General features: G+C 47.9%; 1 protein-coding gene and 1 pseudogene across 6 annotated transcripts; one reads left to right on the top strand and one right to left on the bottom strand.

Annotated features, from left to right (window-relative positions):
- Positions 1 to 6,684: 6,684 nt before the first annotated feature.
- On the bottom strand, positions 6,685 to 21,246 carry MTFR1L (mitochondrial fission regulator 1 like). Of its 6 annotated transcripts, none has more exons than XM_033227728.1 (7): positions 21,100 to 21,246; positions 18,472 to 18,581; positions 17,850 to 17,954; positions 15,168 to 15,277; positions 14,751 to 14,962; positions 10,756 to 10,968; positions 6,685 to 7,713 (listed from the first exon to the last, which is right to left on the bottom strand). In XM_033227728.1, exons 2-6 carry the CDS (start codon positions 18,484 to 18,486, stop codon positions 10,802 to 10,804), a joined length of 609 nt encoding a protein of 202 aa, XP_033083619.1. In that variant the 5' UTR covers positions 18,487 to 18,581; positions 21,100 to 21,246; the 3' UTR covers positions 6,685 to 7,713; positions 10,756 to 10,801. The 6 variants fall into 6 exon arrangements, with proteins under 6 accessions (XP_033083619.1, XP_033083618.1, XP_033083614.1 ...); XM_033227727.1 differs by having other exon boundaries at positions 10,756 to 11,041; XM_033227723.1 differs by having other exon boundaries at positions 10,756 to 11,077.
- On the top strand, positions 20,391 to 21,409 carry LOC117093568 (annotated as a pseudogene).
- The last annotated feature ends 1,026 nt before the right edge of the window (positions 21,410 to 22,435 follow it).

Below are 22,435 nucleotides of genomic sequence, written 5' to 3' on the forward strand. Positions count from 1 at the left end.
TACAAAGGATGCAAACTCATCCTTTTTATGGCTGCATAGTATTCCATGGTGTATATGTGCCACATTTTCTTAATCCAGTCTGTCACAGATGGACATTTGGGTTGATTCCAAGTCTTTGCTATTGTGAATAGTGCCGCAATAAACATACGTGTGCATGTGTCTTTGTAGTAGAGTAATTTATAATCCTTTGGGTATATACCCAGTAGTGGGATGGCTGGGTCATATGGTACATCTAGTTCTAGATCCTTGAGGAATCGCCATACTGTTTTCCATAATGGTTGAACTAGTTACAATCCCACCAACAGTGTAAAAGTGTTCCTATTTCTCCACATCCTCTCCAACACCTGTTGTTTCCTGACTTCTTAATGATTGCCATTCTAACTGGTGTGAGATGGTATCTCATTGTAGTTTTGATTTGCATTTCTCTGATGGCGAGTGATGATGAGCATTTTTTCATGTGTCTGTTGGCTGTATGGATGTCTTCTTTTGAGAAATGTCTGTTCATATCCTTTCCCCACTTTTTGATGGGGTTGTTTGTTTTTTTCTTGTATATTTGTTTGAGTTCTTTGTAGATTCTGGATATTAGCCCTTTGTCAGATGAGTAGGTTGCAAAAATTTTTCCCATTCTGGTTTTGCCTGTTCACTCTGATGGTAGTTTCTTTAGCTGTGCAAAAGCTCTTAGTTTAATTAGATCCCATGTGTCAATTTTTGCTTTTGCTGCCGTTGCTTTTGGTGTTTTAGACATGAAGTCCTTGCCCATGCCTATGTCCTGAATGGTACTACCTAGATTTTCTTCTAGGGTTTTTATGGTATTAGGTCTAACATTTAAGTCTCTAATCCATCTTGAATTAATTTTCGTATAAGGGGTAAGGAAAGGATCCAGTTTCAGCTTTCTACTTATGGCTAGCCAATTTTCCCAGCACCATTTATTAAATAGGGAATCCTTTCCCCATTTCTTGTTTCTCTCAGGTTTGTCAAAGATCAGATGGCTGTAGATGTGTGGTATTATTTCTGAGGACTCTGTTCTGTTCCATTGGTCTATATCTCTGTTTTGGTACCAGTACCATGCTGTTTTGGTTACTGTAGCCTTGTAGTATAGTTTGAAGTCAGGTAGCGTGACGCCTCCAGCTTTGTCCTTTTGACTTAGGATTGTCTTGGCAATGCGGGCTCTTTTTTGGTTCCATATGAACTTTAAAGCAGTTTTTTCCAATTCTGTGAAGAAAGTCATTGGTAGCTTGATGGGGATGGCATTGAATCTATAAATCACCTTGGGCAGTATGGCCATTTTCACGATATTAATCTTCCTATCCATGAGCATGGTATGTTCTTCCATTTGTTTGTGTCCTCTTTGATTTCACTGAGCAGTGGTTTGTAGTTCTCCTTGAAGAGGTCCTTTACATCCCTTGTAAGCTGGATTCCTAGGTATTTTATTCTCTTTGAAGCAATTGTGAATGGAAGTTCATTCCTGATTTGGCTCTCTGCTTGTCTGTTACTGGTGTATAAGAATGCTTGTGATTTTTGCACATTAATTTTGTATCCTGAGACTTTGCTGAAGTTGCTTATCAGCTTAAGGAGATTTTGGGCTGAGACGATGGGGTTTTCTAAATATACAATCATGTCATCTGCAAACAGGGACAATTTGACTTCTTCTTTTCCTAACTGGATACCCTTGATTTCTTTCTCTTGCCTGATTGCCCTAGCCAGAACTTCCAACACTATGTTGAATAGGAGTGGTGAGAGAGGGCATCCCTGTCTTGTGCCAGTTTTCAAAGGGAATTTTTCCAGTTTTTGCCCATTCAGTATGATATTAGCTGTGGGTTTGTCATAAATAGCTCTTATTATTTTGAGGTACGTTCCATCAATACCAAATTTATTGAGCGTTTTTAGCATAAAGGGCTGTTGAATTTTGTCAAAAGCCTTTTCTGCATCTATTGAGATAATTATGGTTCTTGTCTTTGGTTCTGTTTATATGCTGGATTACGTTTATTGATTTGCGAATGTTGAACCAGCCTTGCATCCCAGGGATGAAGCCCACTTGATCATGGTGGATAAGCTTTTTGATGTGCTGCTGAATCCGGTTTGCCAGTATTTTATTGAGGATTTTTGCATCGATGTTCATCAGGGATATTGGTCTAAAATTCTCTTTTTTTGTTGTGTCTCTGCCAGGCTTTGGTATCAGGATGATGTTGGCCTCATAAAAAGAGTTAGGGAGGATTCCCTCTTTTTCTATTGATTGAAATAGTTTCAGAAGGAATGGTACCAGCTCCTCCTTGTACCTCTGGTAGAATTCAGCTGTGAATCCATCTGGTCCTGGACTTTTTTTTGTGGGTAGGCTATTAATTGTTGCCTCAATTTCAGAGCCTGCTATTGGTCTATTCAGGGATTCAACTTCTTCCTGGTTTAGTCTTGGGAGAGTGTAAGTGTCCAGGAAATTATCCATTTCTTCTAGATTTTCTAGTTGATTTGCGTAGAGGCATTTATAGTATTCTCTGATGGTTGTTTGTATTTCTGTGGGGTCGGTGGTGATATCCCCTTTATCATTTTTTATCGTCTATTTGATTCTTCTCTCTTTTCTTCTTTATTAGTCTAGCTAGCGGTCTGTCAATTTTGTTTATCTTTTCAAAAAACCAACTCCTGGATTCATTGATTTTTTGGAGGGTTTTTTGTGTCTCTATCTCCTTCAGTTCTGCTCTGATCTTAGTTATTTCTTGCCTTCTGCTAGCTTTTGAATGTGTTTGCTCTTGCCTCTCTAGTTCTTTTAATTGTGATGTTAGAGTGTCAATTTTAGATCTCTCCTGCTTTCTCTTGTGGGCATTTAGTGCTATAAATTTCCCTCTACACACTGCTTTAAATGTGTCCCAGAGATTCTGGTATGTTGTATCTTTGTTCTCATTGGTTTCAAAGAACATCTTTATTTCTGCTTTCATTTCGTTATGTACCCAGTAGTCATTCAGGAGCAGGTTGTTCAGTTTCCATGTAGTTGAGCGGTTTTGATTGAGTTTCTTAGTCCTGAGTTCTAGTTTGATTGCACTGTGGTCTGAGAGACAGTTTGTTATAATTTCAGTTCTTGTACATTTGCTGAGGAGTGCTTTACTTCCAATTATGTGGTCAATTTTGGAATAAGTGCGATGTGGTGCTGAGAAGAATGTATATTCTGTTGATTTGGGGTGGAGAGTTCTATAGATGTCTATTAGGTCCGCTTGGTGCAGAGATGAGTTCAATTCCTGGATATCCTTGTTAACTTTCTGTCTCGTTGATCTGTCTAATGTTGACAGTGGAGTGTTGAAGTCTCCCATTATTATTGTATGGGAGTCTAAGTCTCTTTGTAGGTCTCTAAGGACTTGCTTTATGAATCTGGGTGCTCCTGTATTGGGTGCATATATATTTAGGAGAGTTAGCTCTTCCTGTTGAATTGATCCCTTTACCATTATGTAATGGCCTTCTTTGTCTCTTTTGATCTTTGATGGTTTAAAGTCTGTTTTATCAGAGACTAGGATTGCAACCCCTGCTTTTTTTTGTTCTCCATTTGCTTGGTAGATCTTCCTCCATCCCTTTATTTTGAGCCTAGTATGTATCTCTGCATGTGAGATGGGTCTCCTGAATACAGCAGACTGATGGGTCTTGACTCTTGATCCAGTTTGCCAGTCTGTGTCTTTTAATTGGAGCATTTAGTCCATTGACATTTAAGGTTAATATTGTTATGTGTGAACTTGATCCTGTCATTATGATATTAACTGGTTATTTTGCTCGTTAGTTGATGCAGTTTCTTCCTAGCCTCGATGGTCTTTACATTTTGGCATGTTTTTGCAATGGCTGGTACCGGTTGTTCCTTTCCATGTTTAGGGCTTCCTTCAGGGTCTCTTGTAAGGCAGGCCTGGTGGTGACAAAATCTCTAAGCATTTGCTTATCTGTAAAGGATTTTATTTCTCCTTCACTGATGAAGCTTAGTTTGGCTGGATATGAAATTCTCGGTTGAAAATTCTTTTCTTTAAGAACGTTGAATATTGGCCCCCACTCTCTTCTGGCTTGTAGAGTTTCTGCCGAGAGGTCTGCTGTTATTCTGATGGGCTTCCCTTTGTGGGTAACCCGACCTTTCTCTCTGGCTGCCCTTAAGATTTTTCCTTCATTTCAACTTTGGTGAATCTGGCAATTATGTGTCTTGGAGTTGCTCTTCTGGAGGAGTATCTTTGTGGCGTTCTCTGTATTTCCTGAATTTGAATGTTGGCCTGCCCTACTAGGTTGGGGAAGTTCTCCTGGATGATATCCTGAAGAGTGTTTTCCAACTTGGTTCCATTTTCCCCCTCACTTTCAGGCACCCCAATCAGACGTAGATTTGGTCTTTTGACATAATCCCATACTTCTTGCAGGCTTTGTTCATTTCTTTTTCTTCTTTTTTCTTTTGGTTTCTCTTCGCTTCATTCATTCATTTGATCCTCAATCGCTGATACTCTTTCCTCCAGTTGATCGAGTCGGTTACCGAAGCTTGTGCATTTGTCACGTATTTCTCGTGTCATGGTTTTCATCTCTGTCATTTCGTTTATGATCTTCTCTGCATTAATTAGTCTAGCTGTCAATTCTTCCACTTTTTTTCAAGATTTTTAGTTTCTTTGCGCTGGGTACGTAATTCCTCCTTTAGCTCTGAGAGGTTTGATGGACTGAAGCCTTCTTCTCTCATCTCGTCAAAGTCATTCTCTGACCAGCTTTGATCCGTTGCTGGCGATGGGCTGCGCTCCTTTGCAGGGGGAGATGCGCTCTTATTTTTTGAATTTCCAGCTTTTCTGCCCTGCTTCTTCCCCATCTTTGTGGTTTTATCTGTCTCTGGACTTTGATGATGGTGACGTACTGATGGGGTTTTGGTATAGGTGTCCTTCCTGTTTGATAGTTTTCCGTCTGACAGTCAGAAGGACTGTCTGTTGGTCTGTTAGAGATTGCTTGAGGTCCACTCCAGACCCTGTTTGCCTGGGTATCAGCAGCAGAGGTTGCTGAAGATAGAATATTGCTGAACAGCGAGTGTACCTGTCTGATTCTTTCTTTGGAAGTTTCCTCTCAGGGGTGACGCCACCCTGTGAGGTGTGGGGTATCAGACTGCCCCTAGTGGGGGATGTCTCCCAGCTAGGCTACTCAGGGGTCAGGGACCCACCTGAGCAGGCAGTCTGTCCGTTCTCAGATCTCAACCTCCGCGTTAGGAGATCCACGGCTCTCCCCAAAGCTGTCAGACAGAGTCGTTCGGGTCTGCAGCGGCCCCGCTCTTTCCCCTAATGGACTGCAGCTGTGCGCTGTCCGCAGGGGTAGAGTCTACAGAGACAGGCAGGCTTCCTTGAGCTGCTGTGAGCTCCACCCAGTTCGAGCTTCCCAGCGGCTTTGTTTACCTACTTAAGCCTCAGCAATGGCGGGCGCCCCTCCCCCAGCCTCGCTGCTGCCTTGCGGATAGATCGGCGCAGACGGCTGTGTTAGCAGTGAGGGAGGCTCCGTGGGCGTGGGACCCTCCCGGCCAGGGTGGGATATATTCTCCTGGTGTGCCTGTTTCCTTAAAGCGCAGTATTGGGGTGGGAGTTACCCGATTTTCCAGGTGGTGTGTGTCTCAGTTCCCCTGGCTAGGAAAAGGGATTCCTTCCCCCTTGCGCTTCCAGGTGAGGCGATGCCTCGCCCTGCTTCAGCTCACGCTGGTCAGGCTGCAGCAGCTGCCCCGCACCGATTGTCCGGCACTCCCTAGAGAGATGACCCCAGTACCTCAGTTGAAAATGCAGAAATCACCGGTCTTCTGTGTCGCTCGCGCTGGGAGTTGGAGACTGGAGCTGTTCCTATTCGGCCATCTTGCTCCGCCCCCCCAGAACTGCTTTTTTTTTTTTAACTTAAATTTTAGTTTTTTGAGACATGGTCTTGCTGTGTTGCCCAGGCTGGAGTGCAGTGGCAGGAACACAGTTCACTGCAGCCTGGACCTCCTGGGCACAAGTGATTTTCCCACCTCAGCCTCCTGAGTAGCTGAGACTACAGGCACATGCCACCATGCCCAGCTAATTTTAAAAATATTTTGTAGAGATGAGGTCTTGCTTTGTTGGCCAGGCTGATCTTGAACTCCCAAAGTGCTGTGATTTAGAGGTATGAGCCACTGTGCCTGGCCTAATTTAAATGTTAAATTCTACTTTTGTGTTCTATGTCATCTCTCCGGTCATTTTCCTGGAAGACCTGCTTTTTTAAGAATGTATGGGGCTTAGTGCGGTGGCTCATGTCTGTAATCTCAATGCTCTGGGAGGCTGAGGTGGGAGGTTTGCTTGAGACCAGGAGTTCAAGACCAGCCTGGGCAACATACAAGATCCCATCTCTACAAAAAAATTAAAATATTTCCTGGGTGTGGTGGTGCATACCTGTAGTCCCAGCTGCTCAGGAGGTTAAGGTGGGAGGCTCACTTGAGCCCAGGAGTTTGGAGGCTGCAGTTAGCTAATGATCCCACCACTGCACTCCGGCCTGGGCATTACAGAGCTAGATACTGTTTCTAAAAAAAGAAAAAGAGTATAGGGCAAAATCTCTACAGAAAGGGGGAAGAAACCCCCTAGAAGGGCAGGACCTTATAAGGAAAGAGGAGAAGCCAATAGCCTGTTTAAGTTCATACACTTTAAAATGAACAGTAATCCTATCCCCTGAAGGATACTGGGTAATCACAACTCAAGAGATGGACACAGCAAATGCATTCTCTCTCCAAGTCCTTCTTTTAATGTCAGGTAGTGCTTCAACCCAAACACACACAGTAATACATACCACAGAGAAAGGGACCTGAGGGCATCTGAGTCATGCATGGTGTGGTAGGTACAAACCTTGGCCCAACCCAAAGGAGCAGTCAAGGGCCTGGAAGAAAGATGGTATGCTCTTTCCCCCTCCTCCTTTCTCTTTCCTACCGGGCTTAAAGTCCGTGAAAGAGAAAGTTTTTAATCAGTGGAACTGATAAGGCCTCAGGGCCATGGAGGGTAGATTTGGTTGTTCAGTAATATAAAATGTGTTTAAGAAAAAAAACAGCCCAGGCTTCCCAGCAGTAGCCCATGTGTTGGCTGGTTCAGCAGCCTGACCTCTACATCTAGACAAGGAAATGAGAAGGGTGATTGCTGGGCATTGGTGTACGTTTATGATGGAGCAGCATAAGATTTTCCATGCCCTGTGAACATGTATACAAACATTTATAGCCCCTTCCCCTCAGCCCTGCTCTGCTGCAAGGAAGCTGCTGAGAGTGAGTGACAGCTGGGCACAAAGTGTCTTGTGAAACCAGTTATAGGGTCTAATGCAGTGAAGTCAGTCAGTCATTTCGGACCTGTTTTCACACAGGGGCAAGGAAAAACCAGAAACAATTTCTCTCTTACCCTTTAAACTGAGATACTTCATTCTACACAATTACCTGAAACAGATGTCTCAGGTCAAATCACAAGCCTTAGCTTCTGCTAGGGTTTGAAGTCTGGGAAACATATAATCCAGCTCTTCTCTTTCAGTCCAAGCTCTAGCTTGTCAGCAAGACTGTTGCAGAAGATTTCTCCTTTAGAGGCAGAAACATCTGTGGTGAGGAAGGCAGCTATTGAAGGTATTCCAGGAGCATGAGACTGAGTTTGCAGAGCTGAGGGTTGTCAGTTTCCTTTTCTACTGATATCTTCTTCCTTTAGAGCAAACTTCCTTCGTAGGACCTCAGAGATAAGCACAGCAGGGTCTTCCTCCTTCAGTGAACTCCGGTTCCTAGAGACACAATAATAGCTTGAGTACTTACTCTTTCCTGGGTAGTGTTGTATATATTTGAATACACTATCTCATGGAATCCTCACAACAATCTTACGAGGTAGGTGCTATTACAATTCCCTTTCACAGATAAGGAAATTGAAGCACAGAAAGGTTATACAAGTTGCCCAAGGTCACTAGTCACTGAGCAAGTAAGTGGTGAATCCAGAGTTCAAAACCAAACTAGCTGGTTCCAGATCTCTTCTCTTAACTAGAATGCTTTACTATTTCCTGAAATAGCTATAAAGTGTGGGCAAAGTAAAGGACCATCAATCGGTTAGAGTTGGCCGCTGGTGGCTAAACTTCTGCTTCTGACTTCTGGCCCTATGTTTTCTTAGTGGCATTTCCACAGAGGGTCAGCAGGGGAAGTGACTGATGACTCTTGGCTATTCTGACCCTTAATAGTTCTGGGGAAAAGGTGTGCTTGGGATTCCTACTTCCTGGTCTCCCCTTCAGGGGAGATGATTTTTTTTTTTTTTTTTTTTTTTGAGACGGAGTCTTGCTCTGCCGCCCAGGCTGGAGTGCAGTGGCCGGCTCTCAGCTCACTGCAAGCTCCGCCTCCCGGGTTCACGCCATTCTCCTGTCTCAGCCTCCCGAGTAGCTGGGACTATAGGCGCCCGCCTCGTCGCCCGGCTAGTTTTTTGTATTTTTTAGTAGAGACGGGGTTTCGCCGTATTAGCCAGGATGGTCTCGATCTCCTGACCTCGTGATCCGCCCATCTCGGCCTCCCAAAGTGCTGGGATTACAGGCTTGAGCCACCGCGCCCGGCCGGAGATGATTTTTTTATGAGAACCAGAATTAGAGCAAAACTTTCACACAAGAAACGCATGGGAACAAAACCAACTCCAGACTGAAGTAGGCCCAAGTTATCTGATACATCATATAAGAGGGTCCTAAATACCTGGAAAATAGTTGCTTGAAATCCTAGTGAATGGCCGGGCGCGGTGGCTCAAGCCTGTAATCCCAGCACTTTGGGAGGCCGAGATGGGCGGATCACGAGGTCAGGAGATCGAGACCATCCTGGCGAACACTGTGAAACCCCGTCTCTACTAAAAAAAAAAATACAAAAAACTAGCCGGGCGAGGTGGCGGGCGTCTGTAGTCCCAGCTACTCGGGAGGCTGAGGCAGGAGAATGGCGTGAACCCGGGAGGCGGAGCTTGCAGTGAGCTGAGATCCGGCCACTGCACTCCAGCCCCGGTGACAGAGCAAGACTCCGTCTCAAAAAAAAAAGAAATCCTAGTGAACTTATATACATTCATCCTCAAGAAGGTGTTTTACTGGGGAGTAAACTAAATATAAGAGCCAAGACTGATTATTCAACCTTCAAAGCAACAAGAGGGACTGCGTTTGGTTGGTGACATATCTGAACCTTTGCTGACTGGGGTACTTTCCCATTCTTATTCACTGACCCAGCTCCTGATCCAAAGACACAAGTGGGAGGAGGGGGCTGGCAATAAGGGTCTTGAATCTAATTTGGTCCAAAAGGCAAGTAAGAGAAAGTTTGAGAGTCAACCTAAAAAACATTGTGTTCAGAAGAAAACAGCTCAGAGAAGACCAAAAGCAGCAGCAACTGAATTTGGGAACGTGGAAGACCAAAAAGATATGGGTGAGTATGACCAACCTGACTAGGGCCAGTGAAGGAAGCTTAAGAGTGACTTCTCTAAATGGGTCAACTGCCAGGAGGCAAGGAGGGAGTCACTTAGCCTGGTCTACTTTTCAGAGGGAAATGGATCCCAGGAGACAAAAAGGGATCCAGGGCAAGTAACTTTCCCTTTAATGGGAACTTAACATCAACTCAGGAGAAGACCTCACTTCCCTGTCCCCAAAACAGTTTTTCATCTGCATTAACAAACAGCTGCACAAGCTGGGCGCTGGCCATCAAGGTCTGGCTCTCAAATGCCCAGGAACCTACATTCAAACCAAGCTCCTCTGGTGAGTCCTGTGCAGCTGTTGAAACCACAACCCACAGCTGGAGAAACACTCTGCAATGGGGTGACTCCCTGAGGCTTCTTTGCCAGGTAAAGTTTTTCAAGGTAGGTATTCCCCAAAGTCCCTCATACTCCATCGGAAAAACCTAGAGCTCCACTCCTTGGGGTTCTACTTTATTAAGGTAAAGGTGTATTTTTAACAAATCTGAGCAATTCTGATGGACAGCTAGGTTTTGGAACTACTGGCGAGTCTCAAAAGCCTTGTTCTCAAATCACTGAATATGCAGGGTTGGTTTGCACAATGGACCACTGTATTTTAAAGTAGAAATCTCCAACTTTATGAAATTCTCCTCCCACCAAAAAAGCCTACCAATTTGAGGCCGGGCGCGGTGGCTCAAGCCTGTAATCCCAGCACTTTGGGAGGCCGAGACGGGTGGATCACGAGGTCAGGAGATCAAGACCATCCTGGCTAACACGGTGAAACCCCGTCTCTACTAAAAAAAAAATACAAAAAACTAGCCGGGCGAGGTGGCGGGCGCCTGTAGTCCCAGCTACTCGGGAGGCTGAGGCGAGAGAATGGCGTAAACCCGGGAGACGGAGCTTGCAGTGAGCTGAGATCCGGCCACTGCACTCCAGCCTGGGCGACAGAGCGAGACTCCGTCTCAAAAAAAAAAAAAAAAAAAAACCTACCAATTTGAGATAAGAAAACATAACAAAACATAATGTCATGCAACCCCTCACTTTGAAGGGTGGGGCATGAAGACATTGTCCCTAGCAGTATGAGAACTGAGGTGGTAAAGCCACCTGAGGACAGAAGTTGGATTAGATGAGCTGTCTTGTAAAAATCCCTACTAGCCTCATATTTGGTTGGGGTGACCTAACCCAATAAATGTAAAGTGTTGCTCTTTCCTCAAACTGGGGCCCCAGGCACTGGCAAGCAGGTAGTCAGCAAGCTTTATGAATGACATAACATATAGTACTACTAAGAACTTACTATGTAAGTATGTTGCATTAGATCACTGGCCATGGGCAACTCAGAGTAAATAGATACTAGAGCTCCTCATCAGATACTTACAGATCTTGGCTCTGTTTCATTCGGTGAAAGTCCTTCAGGATACCCATCATGTCTGCAAAGCTGCTGGCCTTGGACAAAGAGATGCAGTCATCCTCTTCAGACGAACTGCAGGTAGCTTTGTGTTCTGGTTTGCAACATTCAGGGCTGGCAGAACAAAGCAGGGGGACTGATGGAAGCTCAGGGACCTCCACCTCTGTCTCCTCGGTGATGTCACTAATGACAAAGGAAGTTGTAGAGTGGAATGAGGATCCAAAACAAGGTAAGGGAGAAGAGACATTTGAACTTCCTGGAGATAAGAAATCTGGCGTTAATGAAGCCGAAGCTGAAAGAGAAAACAATAGGCATGGATGGACATTGGGGCTAGAACACAGTAGGAATATCTTCTCCCCATAGCCCTGCCTACTGAACATTCATTTCCTGGGCTGACACCATGACAGTCTGGGAGAGCCAGGATGGTATCTGCAGCCACTGGAGGGTCATTCCACTATGCTTCTCACTCAGGGGCTCAGAAAGCTATAGAAGCACTGGGCTTTTCCAGTGTTCCAGGAGGGTAGGAAAACCCAGCCCATAAAGGCCTTGGCATTTAAAACTCCCATTCCACAATAGGCTGTGGAGTGATAGCTCTGTCATAGGCCAAAGCAGCAGTGGCAGCTAAGGCCTGAATTTGTCCTTTTCTCTAACTAGGCTAGTGCTTTTGACTATGCTCCTTTGAATCTTTTTATCTGTGAACTAGAAGACATGTTCCGAGCAAAACAAGAATGGTGACAAACCTCCCAACCTTCCCAAATTTCAGTGGAGAGAATTTCCTTAACTTCTACATTTCTAAAAATACTTTGAAAACACTAAATACACTAAAAACTGTGTTTCTAAAAAACATGTTACTTCAGTTTGTCTCTTGGATGACAAAAAAGTAGCCAAGAAATATAAATGGAGTTTCAGTGCAATTCTTCATAAAACTTCCATGTGAAGAAATTAAATACATGAAGATTTCAAAGAATACTATGATTTTCATGTGTCCTACCAACTGATAAATTTCGGAGCTATGACTCTGAATCAATGCAGAGTGAAAAAATGAGGATGGGAGGAATATGAAGATAAGCCCTGAGCATCTTGGGAGAGATCCACCTGTTGGTTGTCCATGCCTCTGGTCAAGGCAGGCTTCCCATCCGTTTCCAGTGGTTCTGCCTTAACTGTAGACAGAAAGCTGGAGGGGTGGGTTACAGGGCTTGTTTGCATAATGGACCTTTTTTTTTTTTTTTTTTTTTTGAGACAGAGTCTCTGTTGCCCATGCTGGAGTGCAGTGGTGCAACTTTAGCTCACTGCACGGTCCACCTCTGCCTCTGCCTCCGCCTCCCAGGTTCAAGTGAGTCTTGTGCCTCAGCCTCCCAAGTAGCTGGGATTACAGGCACATGCTGCCACGCCCGGGTAATTTTTGTATTTTTTGTAGAGACAGGGTTTCACCATGTTGGCCAGGCTGGTCTCGAACTCCTGACCTCAGGTGATCCACCAGCTTCAGCCTTCCAAAGTGTTGGGATTACAGGCATGAGCCACAGTGCCCGGCCACTGTATTTTTAAGGCCAAAATCTCCAACTTTATGAAATTCTCCTTCCACCAAAAAAGTCCACTAATTTGAGATAAGAAAATGTAACATAATGTCATGCAACTCCCCACTTTGAAGGGTGGGGCATGGGGACAATGTCACTAGCAATATGAGAACTGAAGTGGTAAAGCCACTTGTGATCCCTGGTAGAAACGACAAGGCAAGGGAAGATAGGTGCTTAAAAAGGGTAAGTCTCGGCCGGGCGCGGTGGCTCAAGCCTGTAATCCCAGCACTTTGGGAGGCCGAGGCGGGCGGATCACGAGGTCAGGAGATCGAGACCATCCTGGCTAACACTGTGAAACCCCGTCTCTACCAAAAAATACAAAAAAAAACTAGCCGGGCGAGGTGGCGGGCGCCTGTAGTCCCAGCTACTCGGAGGCTGAGGCAGGAGAATGGCGGTAAACCCGGGAGGCGGAGCTTGCAGTGAGCTGAGATCCGGCCACTGCACTCCAGCCCGGGGGACAGAGCGAGACTCCGTCTCAAAAAAAAAAAAAAAAAAAAAAGGGTAAGTCTCAGTGGTGGTGGGGGATATGTTTACTTGTATTGAAAAGGAAGGTAGGGTGCGGTGGCTCATGGCTGTAATCCTAGCGTTTTGGGAGGCTGAGGCAGGTGGATTGCTTGAGCTCAGGAGTTTGATACCAGCCTGGGCAATGGCGAAACCCTATCTCTACTAAAAATACAAAAAAGTAGCTGAGCATGGTAGTGTGCGCCTATAATCCCAGCTACTCGGGAGGCAGAGGCACGAGAATTGCTTGAACTTGGGAGGTGGAAGTTGCAGTGAGCCAAGACTACGCCACTGCACTCCAACCTGGGTGACAGAGTGAGACTGTTTCAAAAACAAAAAGAAAAGGAAAGCCAGCAGGCATGGTGGCTCACACCTGTAATCTTAGCACTTCAGAAGGCCGAGCTGGGTGGACTACTTGAGGCCAGGAGTTCGAGACCAGCCTGACTAATATGGCAAAACCCTGTCTCTACTAAAAATACAAAAATTAGCCAGGCGTGGTGGTGCACACCTGTAATTCCAGCTATTCAGGAGGCTGAGGCATGAGAATTGCTTGAGCCTGGGAGGCAGAGGTTGCAGTGAGCCAAGATTGTGCCACTGCACTCCAGCCTGGGCAACAGAGCAAGACCCAGGATCCTGTCTCCAAAAAAGGAAAGCTGGCCAGGCTCGGTGGCTCACGCCTATAATCCCAGCACTTTGACAGACTGAGGCGGGTGGGTCATCTGAGGTCAGGAATATAAGACCAGCCTGGCCAACATGGTGAAACTCTGTCTCTACTAAAAATATAAAAATTATGGCCGGGCACGGTGGCTCACGCCTGTAATCCCAGCACTTTGGGAGGCCAAGGCAGGCGGATCACAAGGTCAGGAGATCGAGACCATCCTGGCTAACATGGTGAAACCACGTCTCTACTAAAAATACAAAAAAATTAGCCGGGCAGGCCGGGCGCGGTGGCTTAAGCCTGTAATCCCAGCACTTTGGGAGGCCGAGATGGGCGGATCACGAGGTCAGGAGATCGAGACCATCCTGGCTAATACGGTGAAACCCCATCTCTACTAAAAATACAAAAAACTAGCCGGGCGACGAGGTGGGCGCCTGTAGTCCCAGCTACTCGGAGGCTGAGACAGGAGAATGGCATGAACCCGGGAGGCAGAGCTTGCAGTGAGCTGAGAGCCGGCCACTGCACTCCAGCCTGGGCGGCGGAGCAAGACTCCGTCTCAAAAAAAAAAAAAAAAAAAAAAAAAAAAAAATTAGCCGGGCGTGGTGACGGGCGCCTGTAGTCCCAGCTCCAGACTCAGGAGGCTGAGGCAGGAGAATGGCGTGAACCCAGGAGGCAGAGCTTGCAGTGAGCCGAGATCGTGCTACTGCACTCCAGCCTGGGTGATAGAGCGAGACTCCACCTCAAAAAAAAAAAAATTAGCCAGGCCTGGTGGCCCATCCCTGTAGTCCCAGCTACTCAGGAGGCTGAGGCAGGAGAATCGCTTGCACCCTGGGAGACAGAGGTTGCAGTGAGCCGAGATCGTGCCACTGCACTCCAGCCTGGGCGACAGAGCAAGACTGAGGGAGAAAAAAAAAAGCTACTGTGGGCTTATGTAAGATGTGATCTTAAAGACACTTGGAAGAGGGTGTCAGTTTTGGGGCTAAGGGAGGGACTCTGCCTGGGGTCACAGGTTAAGTGAAGATTTTGTTCCTAACCAAACCATTCAGCCCAAAATGGCTGGTGGAAACCATCTAAGAGGCACTATAGGCTAGCCAGGTTTCAAGACAACTCCAGGGCCCGGAACCTAAGTACCTCCAAACCAAGGACTACCATTTTCTTTACCCCTATCCTGCCCAAGAGCCAGGAGAAAGGAACAGCCTGTTATGTTCTGGCCCTGGCACAGGGGCTCCTACCTGCATCAGCTGCCACTATCTTTGCAATCTGACTGCGCAAGTGGCTCAGCTCATCCTGCAGCTCAGTGGTGCGGCTTAGGGCTGGCAGGGCTGGCTTCTTCAGGGCCAGAAGCCTCTCCTCGGACCCACGCAGGTTGGGAACGGAGGCATTGCGCTGCATGACAATCAGAGGGCTGGGTTTCCAGGTGTGCCTCAGGGGGCGCGTATCACTCCTGGACCAGGGAAAACCAAGTAGGTCAGTTAGAAATGGCAGGCCACTGTGCTCCTGAAGTTCCTTCCCCCACTCCTGTAAGAGTAGCACATTAAGGTTCTGCTCCTCTCTGAGCCCCCACAGTTCTCCTTCCTCTCTCCTTGCTGCCTGCCACCTCTTCTGGGAAGTTCTCCATTCCTCAGCAGACCAGCTACTGCCTCAACTACCTGACCCGGGCATATGTCTCCTCTTCATCTGCAGCAATCCAGGCGATGTCAGCCAGGGTAGGGACTGGGGGCACATCTCTCAAACACAGGTCAGAGATGTTGGGCAGGGTCTATGGAGAAGCAAAATTCATCAACATTTACAGACGCCATGATAAGCCAATCAGAAACTGCAGAATACACAGGAGGGGTACCTAATCTGGCACTGGGAGTCAGGAAGGCTTCCTAGAGGGGGCAGAAGAAGGTTCCTGGTCGAAAACATTGAATAGAGGCCAGATGATAGTTAGGCATGGTGGCTCACACCTATAATCCCTGCATTTGGGAGGCCGAGGCAGGCAGAATGCTTGAGACCAAGAGTTTGAGATCAGTCTGGGCAACATGGCAAAACTCTGCTCTACCAAAAAGAAAAATACAAAAATTATCTGGGTATGGTGGTATACGCCTGTAGTCCCAGCTATTCAGGAGGCTGAGGTGGGAGGATGGCTTGAACCTGGGAGGCAGAGGTTGCAGTGAGCCGAGATTGCACCACTGCACTCTAGCCTGGACAACAGAGCCAGACTCTGTCTCAAAATAAAAACAAAAAGAGGCCAGATGCATGAGAGTCCATGGGATTACAAACAGTTCTGTGTCTTCAGTGGGACAGGCCTGCATCACCTTTTAATAGAGATGGCTACTGTCTAAAACCACTGTGCCCTCTGGTGAAAATACAAGTACAAGGTCATCAACAACCTGTTACAGCAATAGGAAATTTCTCCTGACTAGCTCTTTATAATCCTGTATAGCTAACTGAGATCGACATTGTCACAGCAATGGTGTTTTAAACAAACCTGATAATTTGAATATATTTAGATTTAAATAAAAAGAAATTAATTATACAAAAGGAACCATAATAGGATTTCTTAAAATAGCTCCTCAACCCAAATGAGCAACAACCTAGAGATGTTGAGTAAAGTGAAAAATTAGGATTCAATCATGTTGACTGTGATTACAACAAAGTAAAAAACATCTATCTAGAAAAAGAGAGGACTACACTAAGACATTAATAGTTACTGTATTATTACTGTGTAATTATAGGTAATTTATTTTCCTTTTACTTTTCATAATTTTAATATTTTCATGTGCTTAAATTTTCAAAATAAATTGGTAAGAGTCTCTTAATATTTAAGGTAATTTAATAATAGTAATAAATGCATATCTAAATACAAGTAAAATTCAGCTGTTTCTGCTACAAATTATTTGGTATGGTGGATGGATCCAGGATTGATAGCTCCTGCATTCAGATAGGAAACCTGGGACTCACAGGAGTGAAGTGATACTCCAAGGTCACACAGAGAAGAACTTCCACTGACCCAGGAACTAGTGCTAAAACAGGCCATTCGGGGGAAGCCTCCATTTGTTTTCCTGATTAGCACTGAATGCTCCTTTGCTCTTGGCAATTAAATGAGTAAACACAAAGTACTCAGCACAGTGCCTGACACATAGTATGTGCTCAGTAAATGTTATCTAGCATTACTAATACTACTCACATATATTCCTGCTCTGTGAGAGCCTGTGCCCTTGACCGTCTCTGCCAGCATCTGGCCAAAGGGTACAGCCAAGTGTGAGGGCAGCCTCCATGGAGTGAGCCATGCTCCCTAGCTGTCTCCCTTTTTTTTTCTGATGCTTCTGAGGCAGTTAGGACCAGTTCCTGCCCAGGACCTTTAGGCAATTCTGGACAGCTGGCAATCTGAATACTGGGACAGCTTTTCCTGGCCCCTACCCCTGCAACACATATACTTCCAACTCCATTCCTGACCTAATACCAACCCTGACACCTCGTCTAATTCCAGATCCAGTTCCTACAGACTCTGCTGCTTAGCATCTTTTATACAGATTTGGCTCCTTCGTTTCTATTTCTACCTGGGCCACATCCTTTTATGCACATATTTCTATCTCCTCTGTGTGGGTAGAAAGCAGAAGTATTTACTTTGTGTCCCAGCTCCCCAAATGCACAGAACTGAACTATATAGTTTGGGGCTGGTGCTTAACCATTAGTTCCTAGAGGGAGGCAGCTGGGACTAATAAATGCTACTTTGCTTTCTACCACAGAAGGGGTCTCAAGAAACCTGGGCCAGGTAGGAATCTCTGCTGCAGAGTGGGTGCTAAAGGATCCCTAGACACAGAGGTAAGACCGAAGTACCCCAGTAAAGGATGCCCAGATTGGCCAAAAAGAGCAGGCTGAGGAATTATGGCCTCAGAGAAACACTAAAAATAGTGGAGCTGGGCATGGTGGCTTGTGCCTGTAATCCCAGCTACATGGGAAGCTGAGGCAGGAGGACTGCTTGAGCCCAGGAGTTTAAGACTTAGCCTGGGCAACATAGGGAGACCTCATCTAAAAAATTAATAAAATAAATAAAAATACTGGCGACATAGCCAATTCTTAGGGCTGGTGAAGAAAAGCAGAGTTCAACTCAAAAATCACAACACTCACTGTCCCATGTGGAGACCTGTCAGGTTCCTTGTAGTCACAGGTTTGTATGCACTCAGGAAGGCACAGTGACCAGGACCTATTATAAGCATTTAACAAATATTTCATAACAGAATGAAAAGTGACCAGGAAACAACCTACTTGGGCAGTACCAAGGGGTTTGGGGCACAGAAGCAGCACTCTGAGCCTCTACCCTCCTGCCCTTCCAACATACTCACCTCGAAGGACGCCCGGGGGCACGGCTTCAAGGGTAGGTTAGTCCCAATTCTTCTTACTACACTTCGAGCAGCCCCATGCGGCTTGTTTTGCCAGATTGGTATGGTCTGGAGCAAAGAAAGAGAGACAGTCACAACCTCAGAGACTGAATCCAACTACTGTCCCTGTCCTCTCCTCTCTAGCAGGGAGACTGAATTCCACAAACCTAGGGACAGGGCACACTCTAGGGGCAAGTCAACTCTCAATTATAGTGAGGGCAGGTTCCCCAGTTGCCAGCCTACATACACCCTGGCCAGCCACCCAAGGGAATACCTGCTGCTGCTAAGGCAGTCAATGTTGGGAGGGTCAGTGAAGGGAAGAGGAAGTAGCTAAGTGTAGAGATTATCCAGGCTTTCCTTCCAGCCCTCTGTACAGAAAGGCAGACATACACTGACTCCTGAAGTGCCCCAGGATCATAGTTGGTTCTTCTTAGGGAGAGGGAGTGAAATGGTGGCCTTGCTCCAATTCCAGGCCTCTGGAGAAAGGAGTGCTCAACTGGAGAGTCTCAGAACCTTATACTGTACCTCAGCAGGCCCAGCACCCAACCTTCCCCCACCGTATCCCTGCCGTGGGAATGCCCCTTACCACACTGGCTTCCATTCCCGACACGTGAACCAGCTCCTTCACTTGAAGGACAAGGCAGCCACAGGGCAGCTCCAGGAGGTGGGAGGCGTGACTCCTTCATATCAGGCCATCTGGAGGAGCACCAGATTTCCCTCTTGCGAAACAACCCCCCACAGTGGGGATTCAATGGTCACCACACAAGCCCCACAAAACTAGGCCCTGCAGAGCCATGACTAACACCAAGACTTCTCTGAAGATGCAAATAGAACCCTTTGGTAGCCAGAAAGCTCATCGAGCCAAGTTATAGGTACTATCCAAGCCCAGGATTCGTTCTTGGAGATGTAAAAGCACTGCTGGGCCCTTGCAAGGGGAGAGATCAGAGAAAATAGGAGAACAAACACCAGCTCATGCCAATCTCAGTCTCCCGAGCTATAGAGGAAAAGAGCCAAAAAAGTTTATCCTGGCTCAGCCACCTTCTGGCTTTGTAGCTACAGGCAAGTTATTTAACTTTGCTGAACATTGGTTTTTCCATCTGGAAAAAGGGGACAGGAAAAGCTGCCACTGGAGGCTACCTTAAGGGTCAGTGAGTGAAATGGGGTTGAGTGCTTAATGAACTGTTAAAACATGACACAGATGGGTAAGGTGACATCTGACTGCTCTTCATAGCAGTTCTTGCATGGTGAGCAGATGCAGTGTGCTCGTTCATTCACTTGTTCATCAAACACCAACAGTACCCACTTGTGCCAGGCCTTGTGCTGGGCACTGTAGGGGCTATGGGGGGAGTAAGACACAGTCATGCTCTCGAGGAACTCGCTGTCCAGCAGAGTGATAGGACATGAATACGTACTTCTAGCAAAGGCTGAATATCACTAGGCAGGTGGCCAGATGAGGTCAGAGCTCTGGCCCTAGTGCCCTGTAGTGAGTTTTGAGGGAGTAGGAAATGAAGACAAAACAACAAGAGCACAGGTCCAGCACAGGAGGGTGAAGGATGTGGAAAGAGGAGCAGAGCATAATAAAGCTACTAAAGTAGGGGTCAAGTCATGAGGTCCCGGTAAGAAGTCACTGGGGAGCCCTGGACAGGCTCTGAACGGGGGACAGACTAGACTGACAAAGCAGCTCTAGACCTCCCGTGGAGGGTCCCCTCTTCTACCCGTAGGAGAGGAGGGGTCACTCACTTTACGATAGACATGGGGAAAGGAAGTTGGAGAGGGGAAGGCACTTGTCTAAGGTCACTCAGTGGTCATGCCAGTGGAAAGCACCCAAAGCCTGGTCCAGGTCCTGCCACCTCCTGCCTGGGCTCCATCTTCTCAGCTCAGTTCAAGCCTTTATTATCAGAGTCCCTCTGTGTGCCAGGCTCTGTGCTGAATGTCCGTGTTGGCCACGAATTGCACTAACAGTGCTTACTGCCACTTTCTCTCCGACCTTACCTCCAAAGACCCAGCTGGGCCTAACCCTCACACACAGCCAGAGGAATCCTTCCCAAACACACTGTTAATTACATCGCTCTTCCGTTTAAAACTGGCTTACTAAAGCCAACACAGGATAAAATCCACAATCAGTTCCAAACCCATCTTTCTCTGCCCTCTCTAGACCACACTCACCGAGTACCAAGGCCTGCACATTTCGCAGCCAGCCCTCCTGCTCTCCCCTTGCCCTCCAGTCACACTGGCCCTCAACCCCCAATACTGGGCCCACCTCTGAGCCCTGCATCAAACACCAGCACCCCCTTCGCCGAGCTCATTCTTCATTCCTCAGAGCTCAGCTCAAGCATCACCTTCCTTCCCTGCGACAGGGTCAGGTCCTTTCCTGTGCGCTCCGCAGCACCCTGCCTGTCCCTCGGAGTCCTCGCGAGAAGAACTAGATAACCGTGATCCCCGCGCACAGCACGGTATCTGCCTAGGACACAGTGAGCGCTTCAACGCGCTGAACTAACTAAACGAATGAAGGAGAACACCAACTCAGCTGTCACCCCCGCCCCCAAGTCTCACTGGCTAGAAGATCTTCCCCCGTTCTCTGGCAGCACCGGTGGGTCTTGTCACCGAGGCTGCCGTTGCTGTCTATTGACAGGCGTCCCCCACAGGAGACCGGGAGCTCCTCCAGCGCAGGGCCCCGCTCAGCACCCCTGGTCCCGGGGGACCCCACGGCGGCCGCCGCGCTCAGTGAAACTTTGCCGCGCGCAGCAGCGCCCGGAGACCCACGTGGACCCTCTCCCTGCGGGGACAGGTCAGGGCGCGCCGCCCCTCCCCCGCGGCAGCCGCCCCGACCTGGGCCAAGGTCGGCCAAGTCCTCGCCGCCTGCCCAGCGGCCCTTGGACCCACAGGCCCTGGACCCGAGTGCGCGGAAGCCTCCGAGCCGCGGCCAGGTCTCAGAATGCGCGGCGGGACAGCCCGGCCCGTCAAGCAGCGAAGCCGAAACTAGAAGTCTCAGGTCTAGCTTGGTCACTGTTTGCTGGGGGACTCCGACGAGCAACTACCCTTCGGGGACTCAGTTTCCCCCGGGCCAAGTGAAACGGACACCAGCGTCTCCCGCGAGAACTCGCGCAGGAACAGGAGCCGCGAGCTCCGCACAGCGCCTGGCACGTAGACTCAGTCTACTAACGGGCTGGAAGGCCGCGCTCCCGTCTCCACACCGCCCTAGAACCTTTCTCACCTCAGTCTCGGGCTCCGGGACTCTCTCACCTCACTGCCCCTCCTTCCACCGTGGGCCGCCCAGCCTCTACCGCCCTCACTTCCGCTGACCCGCCCCCCGGAAGCGATCCTCCGCAGCTGCGCACCAAGCCGCACCCCCGCGCACCGTCGGGAGGCGGGTCCAGCCGGGTGGCAAGGGGAGGGCGGCCCCCGAGTGGGCGGGGCGCTGGCGGGCGCTCGCTCAGATCCCGCGGAGCACACCCTCTGTCGAGACCGTGTCCCCTCGGGGTCTGTGTCCCCGGGAGGAGTTGGCTGCGTTTGGAGATCCCTGAGCCTGATATTCGTCGCGTCTCCCTGCTTGTTACTCTCCACGTTTAGCCCCATACGACTTCTGGAAGCCGAGGGATGTGTCGCTCGTCCCCTAAAATATGCTCCTACCCCTAGGGCAAACTTCAGAATCCTCACCCTGGCCCCCTTTCCAGTTCATGGTTCCCAGGCAAGCCCCTCTGCAAAGCCCCTTTCCAGCAAGAATGGGCAGAATGGGCCTCTTTCTCCTCTGACTCCTGCCCTCCAGCACTTTGCAGCTTTCTTCTCTTTTAGTCTCTGTCTCTCTCTCTCTCTCCTCTCTCTGTCTCACACACACACGGTATATTCAGTGAGTTTGCTCATTAGATGGGTACTTGATGCACAAGACCCCAGAGGCACTGTGGGAAGAGCCACATTCCTTCCAGGCTCACTAACCCACTCCCTCTTTGTCCTCTAGCCCTCACTGTCCTGGTCTGTGGCATGCAGTTCCTGGGTCACATTTCCTCCTCTGCTTTCAGCACAGCCTCAGGCTGTGCGTGGCTCCCAGGCTGGAGTTCCTTGGTCCCAAAGCCTGCAATCCCCTCTGCCAGAGACAGAGTTGGTTTCATGGGTGACCAGCCCATGCAGTCACAAAGGGCCCCATGCTCAGAACCCTGTACCTGGTTTAGTACTCTGCTGTTGCCGTCTCGAAATGATTACTTTTCTAACAGGTGGTCTTGTGTTTTCATTTTGCACTGGGCTCTGCAAAATTATATAACTGGTCCTGGCAAGAGACCTCAGAGGTTATCCACCCTATCTCCACCATATCTCAAATGCTGAAGACTGACTCCCAGGTCCAGCCCTCTTTCCAGGATGGCACATTGTGTTTTAATCATTACTTTCCCCTCTTGTGCGATGGCGGATCATGCAAGTTCACGCTGGCTGTCTGTCCTGGGTGTAGATGCTGATTTGCTGTCCCACTCAGATCCCCTTGCAGGAAGAATGGAGCCCCCTACCTGGGAATTTCCTTCACCTCCCAAGCCAATGACTGATACAAGGCCCAAAAGGCCAGT

The sequence above is a fragment of the Trachypithecus francoisi genome, unplaced genomic scaffold, assembly GCF_009764315.1.
Source record: "Trachypithecus francoisi isolate TF-2019V2 unplaced genomic scaffold, Tfra_2.0 Lachesis_group12, whole genome shotgun sequence".
NCBI classification, from domain to species: domain Eukaryota; kingdom Metazoa; phylum Chordata; class Mammalia; order Primates; family Cercopithecidae; genus Trachypithecus; species Trachypithecus francoisi.

Excerpts from the sequence above, each read along its gene's own strand:
- MTFR1L (XM_033227723.1), bottom strand. Across the intron at positions 15,278-17,849 it reads GCCCCCGGGCGTCCTTCGAG|ACCCTGCCCAACATCTCTGA; the intron begins GTGAGTATGTTG and ends GCTTCTCCATAG. Across the intron at positions 11,078-14,750 it reads GATAGTGGCAGCTGATGCAG|CTTCGGCTTCATTAACGCCA; the intron begins GTAGGAGCCCCT and ends TTTCTCTTTCAG.